Source organism: Acinonyx jubatus, chromosome B2 (genome assembly GCF_027475565.1).
Source record: "Acinonyx jubatus isolate Ajub_Pintada_27869175 chromosome B2, VMU_Ajub_asm_v1.0, whole genome shotgun sequence".
Lineage (NCBI taxonomy): Eukaryota > Metazoa > Chordata > Mammalia > Carnivora > Felidae > Acinonyx > Acinonyx jubatus.
Window position 1 is genome coordinate 110,661,397 of NC_069385.1, and position 11,034 is coordinate 110,672,430.

At 50.9% G+C, this 11,034-nt stretch overlaps 1 protein-coding gene across 1 annotated transcript; it reads right to left on the reverse strand.

Moving 5' to 3' along the window:
* Nucleotides 1–802: 802 nt before the first annotated feature.
* Nucleotides 803–10,791, reverse strand: NCR2 (natural cytotoxicity triggering receptor 2). Its single transcript, XM_053222834.1, has 6 exons — nt 10,383–10,791; nt 9,895–10,236; nt 5,247–5,306; nt 4,500–4,629; nt 4,282–4,440; nt 803–3,690 (listed from the first exon to the last, which is right to left on the reverse strand). Exons 1-6 carry the CDS (start codon nt 10,471–10,473, stop codon nt 3,561–3,563), a joined length of 912 nt encoding a protein of 303 aa, XP_053078809.1. The 5' UTR covers nt 10,474–10,791; the 3' UTR covers nt 803–3,560.
* Nucleotides 10,792–11,034: the final 243 nt, after the last annotated feature.

Sequence of the window (11,034 nt, forward strand, 5' to 3'; positions counted from 1 at the left end):
GCAGAGGGTGAAGAGTGGGCACTGGAGTTTGAGGGACCAGAGGACGGCATGGAATAGAGGCCTAGGGTGGAGACCATGTGGTTACAGGGAGACACTTCAGCACGATAAGTTGCTTTTCTCTGGCCACATTCAGCCTTAGGACAAGCTGCAGGATGGAGAAATGGAAAGCTGGATACAACCAGGGCTGGAGGTGTGCCAGGGGAGTTCAGTGACAGCAGAGGGGGAAGAGGAACGGAAACTCTGTGCCAAAGAGTGATTGTGAGTATAGGCCATGGAATCCAAGGGAAAGGAAGGCACGAGTGAGGTAAGGGAGAGGGACGAGCTGGCAGGACTAGAGGGTCAGGGATCCCAGTGGTGTTGAAGAGACACCATGATCAGGTTGGCTTGAGCTAGAGAGACAGGTGGGGGCTGGCAGGTGGGTGCTCAGAGTTGAGACCAAGGAGGGGAGCCGCTATTCCTGCTGACCAACTGAATGGGAGGTTGAGGCAGAGAAGGGGACGAGATCATTGCAGGAGAGGAGGTCAGGAACCAGGTGGCCAGGGATTTGGAAGGATCATCTATGAGTCCAAATGGGCCTCAGCTCACCAAGCATTGTGACAGTAGCCATGGGAAGTGACAGTGAGCCAGGGGTTAAGACCGGTGAGAAGAGGGGGACTCCCGATTATATAGAGATGCCACACTGATGGACGTGGTCTACGGTACAGTCCGGTGGCAGGAAATCAGATTGTGGGGCTGCTTTAGGGAGGATAAAAAGGTAGGAAGCGGCAGTGAGGAATGAAAAGGACCCCCCCCTCCCCCGCCCTGGCCTAGTGGTGAAGGAGAGTGAAATGCCACCATGGGCCAGAACGACAGAGAGAGCAGTGTTCTCCTAGGAGGCGCAGATTTCCTTGAAAGTAGGAAGGCGATGTTCAGAGAGGTTGAGCTCACAAGGGCTCATGTTTCAGAGGGCAGAGCAAAAAGACGAACGAATTTGGGGAAGAGTGGGAAATGGGGCTCATCTGATGAATTCATAGGGTCTTGCTGAGATGCCATCCTGGGTGATGAGGGCGGACCAGGGAGCCCCGGGCTTTTGGGACTAGGGTGGGCAGGGAAGGAAGGAATGAAGCCGCAGGTCTGGGGGTCCCAGCACTGGCTGTGATGGAGGGTGGAGAAGAGGCCAGGAGTCTTTACAGGAGCAAGTGGAGATCTGGGATCTTGCTCTTTCCTGCCCAGGGTGGTAGGAGCTGGAAGGGGTGATTGGATGGAAAATTTGAGACCCCTCTGCTCCTGCTGAAGAGATGGGCAAGCTGTGTGAGGGAAGTGGTGATAAATGGGCAAGAATTGCATAAATCCATCCTCAAGGATGAAGGGAGAGCTCCATGGAAGTCTTAAAGCTGGGTAACATTTGGACGACTTTAATGGACCAGAGAAACGTGGGGGAGGGAGACATAAGAAGCAAGTCTTTTTTTTACCTTAGAAACCCAGGAAGCCCTAGGAATCGGAGGCGGGGGGACCTCAGGACGCAGACTACAAGCTGGGGACTGGGGTTGAGAAGCAGTCTGGCTCCTAGCTTCTCTGCCCCCCCGTGAGACAGAGTGAGTGGGTCAGCTGCCCCCATCCTTTCTCCCTCCTCGCTCTCTCTCTCTCACCCGACAGAGAACCCACAGGTTAGTCTCTGACGAGGGTCTGTCACAGAGACGCCCTCCCAGGGCACCAGGCACCTTGGAGAAGGACACTGTGTTCCACCTGGGGCCTGAGTGAGTGAAAACGGAAGTTGCTTTGCCACAGCTGGTGCCTAGAACCAGGCTTATATCCCCAGGAGGACGGTTCAAAGCACCTTTTTGGAGACACTGAGCTGTCAGAAAAAAACGAAGCGGTGCTTGTCTTAGTCCGCTTAGTGGCTGAGACAAAAATGCCACGGACCGAGGGGCGTCAGCAGCTCTTATTCCTCACAGTTCTGGAAGCTGGAAAGTCCGAGGCCAAGTTGCTGGCAGATTGTGTGTCTGGTGAGACCTTCCTGGTTCCTATGGGGCTGTCCCCTCACCGCGTCGTCACAGAGTAGAAGGAGCCAGGGAGCTTTGTAAGGAGCTTTGTAAGGGCAGAATCCCATTTGTGAGGGCTCCTCCCTCATCACCTTGGGAGTTGGGATTTGAACATATAAATGGAGGGGGGCACATAACAGCCCGTAACAACACCCTTGCCAAATCAACGTAGAGTCCACAAATCTCTGTAACACACACAGGGCCTCCAAGCTTTTAAATACCGGTGCTCTGCCAAGAAGCAGCAGAGGCTTCCAGAAAGTTCTGAGGAAAGACAGCGGTCAATGAAAGGAGAAAACGAAAGATAGAAAAAGGTATTTGGGGGAAACAGAAAACAGACAAGGCTTAAAAAAATAAAACACCACAACCCTCAAAAGTTAAAACTTTAACACTGCCCGAGAAAAAATGGCGTTGCCAAAGCAAACACGCATGTCGTCGTAAAGGAACATTCGGAGCACAAATAGACCCTTTAGACATTTTAAGATGTGAGAGCATAAACGGTAAATCTTTGAATAGAAGAACCGGAATGCAACCTTGAGAAGCTTTCCCAGAAAGTAGGAATAAGGAAAAATAGAGGAAGGACAGGAGAGAAAAGATAAATCTAGAGGCTCAGTCTGGGAAGTCCGACACCGAGATAGTAAGTGTCAGAGACACAGCAGTCCTACGAGGGGCAGTGCCTCGGGTCAGACCAGGGTGGTCTCCACTGTGGAGCCTCCCACTCAGCTTGTGCAGGACAAGGGGGGCGACTCCTCTCCAGAGCCTGTGGCCATCTTGGTGGCTTCAAGGGCAGTAAGCGTGGTACATAGTGATGTGGTGATGGTGACTAGGGTGGCTGAACTTGGCAGAGCAGAGGCCCCCACCTCCTGTGCAGTAAAAATGCACAGAGGTGTTGTTGAGAAAGGACGGATAAGGGGGAACAATCTAGGAGGTGGAGACCAAAGGCAGGACGCCAGTTAGGTGACTGAAAGAGTGGCCTGGGTACAGGTGCCAGGTGCTGGGGATTTGCAAAGGGGGAGGAAGAGGAGGAAGAGGCAGAAGCCACAGAGAGAAGCAGAACAGAGGTCTTGGCAGAGTGTGGCTGAGCAAACAGGGATGGAGAGAGAAATGCTGGGGGTGACCTGGGATCCTGGCTGAGCTGTGGGGCCACAGACAGGAGGGGAAGGGGAGGAGGAGGAGGAGGAGGGAGAGGAGGGGGAAGGAGAGGAGGAGGGGAGGAGGAAGAGGGGGAAGGACAAGAGGAGGAGGAGGAGGCAGGGAGCAGGAGGATGAGGGGGAGGCCTAGGGGAGAAGATGGTGGGGTCAGAGTGGCCCACCGTGGTGGCTCCAGTTTGGTGGACAGCCACTGCACTGGTCTTCGGCTCCCATCCCTGGATGGTGCTGGCCCAGATGCCAGCTGTGTGTGAGCAAGCCATGGGCCTGGACCTTGGGAGGAGGCCAGGCTGAGAAATCTTCAACACTGGAGTGAGGGGTGTAGCCAAGGGTGTTGGATCAAGTTCTGGGGGACTTCCGCCTTTTCTTTGCAAGGAGCGAAGGGTTCAGAGGTCAGGGAGGCGCCCCTGGGGAGCCTGGGGGATACTGGCCATCCTTCTTGGGCCCTGAGGCCTGGAGTCTGGACCGAGCTGGGTGCATCAGAGACCTCCCTCCGTGTTGCGCGTGTCGACTCCTTAAGGCCCTAACATGGGAGGGGCGAAGAAATACAAGAAGTGACTCAAACCCACTCTTTGAGCCTGTTGCCCTCTCCCCACAGGCTGTCCCCCCTTCAGAAAGCCTGCGCTCTGCCTGATGGGTCCCTGTCCCCACACCTGTCCCTCAGCCCCACCTACCTTTGCCTTGTGCATCCCCTTCTCCTTGGACGTGACCCTCCCTCCTGTGCATACCCTCCCTCTGTCACCGCTTGGGAAGGGGCTGTGCCCTGGGTTTGGGCAGGCATTCCTGGAAGGGCAGGCAGTGGGAGGGATTTCCTGGTTGGACAGGTCAGTGATACTGAATCAGAGGGGGAGAGGGGTAGGGGAAGGAAAGGAGGAGGAGAAGAGGGGAGGAGAAAACAGGCGGAAACATGTGGACAAAGCATCTGAGTTTTGCAAAGACAAAGGTGATCCTGTGGTGAGCAGGCAGTCAGTGAGGGTCTAATTTGGACAGCCCTGCTGGGGATCATTTTTCTTGCCTCTGTGTTCACTGGCTGATTCCCTGTCTGACCATCTGTCCAGGGACGGAAGCCCCTCCCTGCTTCATTCTCTCCCAAGCCCAACCCAAACCCACTCACCAGACAAGCAGGGCTGACAACACCATGCTCTTGGCCAGAAGGAGTCCACAGAGCACGGAGACCAGAGCGCCCGGGGCTGCAGGGTGACAGTGGAGGGTGCAGTTTCGTTGCCTGGAGAACAGAAAACAGAGGGGAGGGGAGCCGGTTGGGGTGGCAGCTCTCTGCCGTGGGTCCCTGAGCCAGGGCCGTGTGCGTGAGGGTCCCACCCTTGAACTCACTGTGAAGGGGCAGTGATGGCAGAGGAAGTCCTGGGGGCCTCTCTGGCTCTTCCAGTGGAGGACACACAGCTCTGGGTCTGTGATGAGATCAGGTCACGGGAAGCCCGGGTGGCCTGCGTGGAGGCGGAAGCTGTCAGAGAAAGAAAAGGAATCTGAGTTAGCTGGAGGGACAGCACATCTGTTCTAGCTGGCAGGAAAGCTGGAACGGGGACCTGGGCTGAACTGGGAACAGAAGCTCAGAGCCTGGGAAAAAACCAATTCTGGGGTCGGGACTGGGCTATGAAGTCCCATGGCTTAAGACTAGACAGATCTATGGTTTAGGCTCTCTTCAGTGCCTGTGGAGGTGTTCTTGGTTCCAGGAAGAGCACTGGAATGGGAGTCAGGAGGCCGGGGCTTCTCTCCAAGCATGTCTACACGTTTGGAAGGGCACTGTCTAGCTCCGAGCCTCCCCAAGTGGGGAAACAGTCACTGTCTTTAAGTGGCTCTCATCTCTGACATCCCTTCCCATTCTCATACTTCTGGCGCTATTAGGGGGAAGGGGCTCCTCCCCAGGGAACTTTCAGACTGCTTTCCCACCCCTGTCCTTCCTGGTTCTGCCGCAGAACTCTGGGTCCCTCTGCAGACCCCACTGCCTCAATGATCTGGGTAAGTACATTTTATGGGGCCCCCTCTTGATTCTGAAACTTTTGTGAGCTCCCTGTCCCCTACTTCCACTGCCCTGCCTTCCCAGTAAGACCCCAGACCTACCAGTGCTCAGAGCTCTTGATGGAGGCTGGTGGGAGGCCATCTCTGGAAAGGTGATGGGGGCTATTAAGGATGAAGAGAGAATAATGACTACTGGGGATGGGTGAGGCCCAGAAGGGAAACGAGTGCTGTCAGCCCCAATGCTGTGACAGGAAATGGGGACTCTCAGTGTCCTCAGCTAGGTCTATATACCCATCCACCCAGGATCCATGAAGGGAACAGCTGAGGGAAGGGCTGGGAGAGGCATGGGGGAGAGGGTACCTGATGTTGGGACATCCCATGGCCCAGGGGCTTCCCTGGAGAGAGTCCCAGGTCAATGGACATGTGGCCATGACCCTGTCCCACAAGGGCACTCTCTCTGAGGCTGCCCAGAGTGACTACTGGGAGCAATCCGTGTGCCCAACCTAGAAGAGGTTCTCATGACACTCAGGGAAAATTCTAGTCCTGAGCTACAGCGTGTGATCTGTGGGTGGATGCTGGTCCACAAATTATTTATAACCTGCCTGCACAAGGTAAATATAGAAATCAGGAGTAAGGATCTTGGAATTTATCAATCTGACATTGCCTCAAGGTCCAAGCATATGATTAGTAAACCGGTCTGGTGGAACAGGATGTCAATCAGTTTAGGTACTGGCAAACTGTCACGGAGAGTAACACATGGGGCAGGCTGCGAAGGTTCATTGCTCGACTATAACCCAAAAGTGTATCAAGACCTGAAAAAGTTATTTTTATAAATTTTTATAATCATTGACATTTTCAATCTTTCCGTTATGAATTTATTTTTAAAAATATTTACTTATTTTGGGGAGAGCACAATCAGGGGAGGGGCAGAGAGAGAGACAGAGGATCCAAAGTGGGATCCATTCTGGCGGGCTGACGAGCCCGATGGGGGGCTCGAACCCATGACCCATGAGATCATGACCTGAGCTGAAGTCAGAAGCTCAACCGACTGAGCCACTCAGGTGCCCCTATCCATTTTTTCTTTTAAATTAGAGTTTAACATGATTAGCTAATGTAGAGTAGTGATTAGTTAATTCTAGTACTAAATTAACAGAGAGCAAAACAAAGTCACTGAGCATTGTGTCAAGAAAAGCCCCATCTTTTCGGGATGTGGCAGTAATAATAAACCAAATGGTGATAGCAGAATTAATTCCAAAGATACTTTTCCTTCTGAGATCATTCCAAAGGGTTTGCATTGGTTATGTCTGAACATGGAATCCCTCACTGTGGTAAAGCAGAACCCTGTCCACTTCCTAATCTCAGGAGCCCGTGAGTGTCACCCCACATGGCCAGAGGGGATTTGCAGATGTGATTAAGGTTAAGGACCTTGAAGTGGAGAGATATTCTGGGCGAACCTGAGCTAATGATTAGTATTTAAGAGCAGAGAATGTTTCCCAGCTGTAGTCAGAGAGCAGTGCAGCTTGAAAACGGCTTCTGGCTTTAAAGACAGAGGAAGGGGGCCACAAGCCAAGGAATGTGTGGAAGCGGCTAGAAGCTGGGAAAGCTCTCAGTTATGCAGCCTGTGAGAAAACGGGACTCTGGTCTTATAGCTACAAGGAACTGAATTCTGTCCAAGACCTGAATGCGTAAGAAGTAGATTCTAAGAGCCTCCAGAAAGGAATACAGCCTGCTGCTGATACCTTGATTTTAGCCCAGTGAGACCCATGCTGGACTCTTGATCTATAGAACCGTGAAGTCATAAATTCGTGTGGTTTTAAGCCACTACATTTGTGGAAATTTGTGATGACAGCAACAGGAAACTATGGCACTCATAAATAGCATGAAATTTGTAGTTCTAATGAATGGTGAGGCACTCAAACCCACTGAGTTCATTGTTGAGGTTCAGTGAAGAGGCTAAGGAACAAGTACATCATGAAAGCAAGTGACACTTACAAAACATTAAACCACATATTCAAAATGAGCTATTTGTTTTTAAAAGAGTCCTGAATTACAACTTTCTTCAAAGCAGTCAGTATTTCACCTAGTAACTCTAGAGTTCTGTGGGCTTCTTGTAAAGTAACGCTTTGTGTTGCTAAGACAAAATGTCTACCTACAGGTGTCAAAACATTATCGAAAGACTGTAACAGAGGTGTCTGCTCTACCTTGTTGAGCTAGTCTGTGGCAAAGAAGGGAAATTAAATATCACTTTATTGACACATTAGCTCAACATACTCAGGAATTGGCTAATGAGGAGGAAGACCAACTCCTGGGACAAGTAAAGTTAGCAAGGTGTTTTTCATGGCAACTTGAGCAAAATGCACGCACATCGCAAACATAGTTATTCTTTTTAGACTACGTGCAATTTGAACATGATGATAGGAAGGTATTCCTCTGTATCATTTCGTTTCATTGTCAAAAACACAACTAGCCCTGAGCTGAATAGAACTATGAAGGATTTTATTATCGACCAGTGGTTTGGGGCTCCAGTTTCACGTCCGAGTATGTTCTGATAGCTGCTATGTGACAGGAAAACACACGGGAGCAGTCCTTCAGATGAAGGAGCCTTGCACCAGAGTGTAAGCCAGTGCACCACCTCCTTCAAATTCTTGCTCTGAGAAAATATCAGCTGAGCTGCACGCGTGCCTACCAAAGTGGGAAAAATCGTGAATTACATAAAGATGAACGCGTTGAATTTGAAATCGTTCTCTTTATTATGTGATCATGTGGAAACCCCTCAGAGTTGTTATTGTATGCCAGGTTGCACTGATTCATTACTGAGGGTGACAGTTCTGTTGAGAATGTTTGAGCTACGAAAAGGACTCCTACTATCTTGGCAAGATAGAAACCAGGTCAGTACTAACTTTTTAAAGATGGGAATCACATGGTCAGGTTTGGTTATATCACAGCTTTGAGGCTATTCCATGCCAGGGAAGGATGCAACATATTTTTCAACGGCAAATGAGATCTAAGTGCCAAAACAAAAGAGGCTTAGAAGGATAGTTTCTATAAACTTTCATGACATGTTCTTAATTCGGTAACAATTATCAGCAAAATAGGTGATCTTGTCTGCAAAAGTGCTTGTAGAGAAACCTGGATAGTTTGATGGAATGTTTTGCATTTTATTGTCTGTCCCAAGAAGATACATGATAGGAAATTCATAGAACCAGAGACCATTTTTTCACCAAAAGGTATTTCAAATGTAAACAGAACTCTATAAAATAAAATTTTGGAACTAGCCCCTGATGAAGGATCGAGGATGCATTTTGAAAATACAGCATCGCTCGCTTCCTTTTGTAAAAATTAAAAATAAAAATATTGAGCTTGTAGGAATTGATTTAGAATTCCTTCTTGGATTTCAGCTATAATGTTAACAACAACATCCATCACCCACATGCATACTTTCAATAATCAATGGGAACCGTTTTTATAACTGAACTTTTTTCCCCCTTATGTTTGTTCTGATTGTCTTTGTTGAAAAGTAATTTTATGTCTGTAAAATCAAATCAGCATTTTGGGCTTGTGCTTTGTATGTGTGTGTTTTTCTCTGGTTTAATTTTTCTAGTAATTCATTTTTATTGTGTTTTACCAGAAGATAGTCATTGATGGATTGGAGATGTTTTGAAAAGGTCCCCACCACTGTCTTAACAAGACTTGGACTGCCATAACAAAGTGTCACAGCCTGGGTGGTTTGGAAACAACAGAAATTTATTTCTTACCCTGGAAGCTGGGAGTCTGAGGTCAGTGTACCAGTGTGGTGGGGTTCTGGAGAGTTCCCTCTGCAGGCTATCATTTTACATGGCAGAAAGAGGAGGAGAGAGCTTGCTGGAGATCTCTTTGGTAAGGGCACTAATTCCACTCCTAGGGGCCCCACCCTCATGACCTCATCACCTCCCAGAGGCCCCACCTCCAAATACCATCACATTGTAGGTTAGGATTTCAACCCATGACTTTGTGGAGGCCACAAACATTCAGTTCGTTGCAACCACAGATGCTTTGAGAAGCTCTGATTCAGACTCATGTTGGCCAACTTGTTTGTAAAGGGCCAGAGAGGAACTACTTTAGGCTTGTGGGCCATATGGTCTCTGTTGGAACAGCTACTCCTGTAGCATGAAAATGGCCTTAAATCATATATAAACATATGGGCATGGCTGTGTTCCAAAAAACCCTTTATTTGTGGACACTGACATTTGAATTTCCTGTAATTTTTGTGTGACACAAAATATTATTTTTCTTCGACTTTTTCCCCCCGACCATTTAAAAATCATCCTTAGCTTTCAGACCAGAGTTTGCTGACCCCTGATCTGGGCCAGGAAGAATAGACAGACCAATGTGATACCAATATGGTGGGGCGGGGGGTGGTTTGTGGCCAGGGCCACACATTTACTGAGCACCTACTATGTGCCAGGTACAGGTGCCTTCTCTAAGAATGCCAGGCAGTCTCGGGCTCCCCTGTGGCCAGGTCATATGAGCTCAGGGTCAGAATGCTCCCATGACCTGTTTGGGCACCTTTGACGAGGCTTGTAAATCATCAAGACAGTGAGTGAGGGGTGTGTGTGTGTGTGTGTGTGTGTGTACATGTATTTAAGTCCCTGGGACACCTGTTCCCAACAACCTTCCCAGGAGATCTGAATGGGGGGGGCAGCCTGGCTTCATGACTAAGAAACTAGGAGGCACCCAAAGGGAGCCAGGGGACCCCTAGGAAGAGGCTTACCTGGAGACACCGTCAGATAGAACCTTATGGACTTAGAGACAGAGTTGCCGGAAGCATGGTAAATTCTACACCAGTAGTGTCCTGAATCTTCCTCCTTCAGCCCAGTCATGGTGACAATGAAGAGGCCGGTGCTAGGGTTGTCCCAGATTGAGAATCGAGAGGCCTGAGCCAGCCTGCGGGGACCGGAGCTGGTGATTAACCTGGTGCACTTGAACGCCGATAGCTCCTTACACCAGCTCTTCCTCTCGTAGGGCCAGCCCTTGCGGGGGTACTGGCATGTCACAGAAAGCGTCTGCCCTGCCACTCGGTGAAGTGGCTGTGCCTCTGGTACAGCCCACGAGCCTGGAGAGGAGGCAGCAGGTCAGGGCCACACCAGGAACTGCTCCTCCAGCAGCCCCGGGCACAGAGCACTTGCTCTGGAGCCCGCGGTCCTGTAGTCCCTGTACCACCCTCGCCTCTCCTCCCCAGGCTCTCGCCTTCCTCCTCACCTGGGATCAACAGTGACAGGAGCAGCAGGGGTGGGAGCGGGGCTCTCTGGACCATGTGGCCGTTTCTTCTTGTGCTGGTGGCAGGGGACATGGGGGACGCTGGGGAGAGGGAACCTGGAGCTGGTCTGATTCTCCTCAGCTTTCCCAGCACCTCCGAGATAGATAAAATGAGAAAGGCCAAGGGCAGCTTGGGGAGTGGGAGACCCAGGGAGCGCTGACCTGTCCGCCAGAGGCAAGCGGAGGCCAACAGTGGCAGTTGTAAATCCGGACCAGGAGGGAACAGCCCTATGTGGTGCACAGCTCCTGGGTGTCCATAGAGGCTGCTTCTCTCCTCTGTGCCCCACTGCCCCTTCCCCCTCAGGGCCTGCCCTTGGGGGAGGAGCTGGGACAGCCAGGAGGAAGCTGTGGTCACGGGCTGTCCACTCTCCTCCCACTGTGCACTGCCTCTTCTTTGCAAGACCCTGGCTTTGCCCTTCTCTTCAGGGCGAGCCACACTGAAGGTGGGTGACCAGCTCAGGGGCACTTGGAGGTCTGTGCAAGACTCCACTAAACCCCACTGGCCCTGGGGGTCGTTAGAAACTTCAAGCCCGGTCCTGCCTGGTGGGTCACTGACCTGGTTTCCTCCCTGGGAGGCTTTGTGGGTGCTGGAGGG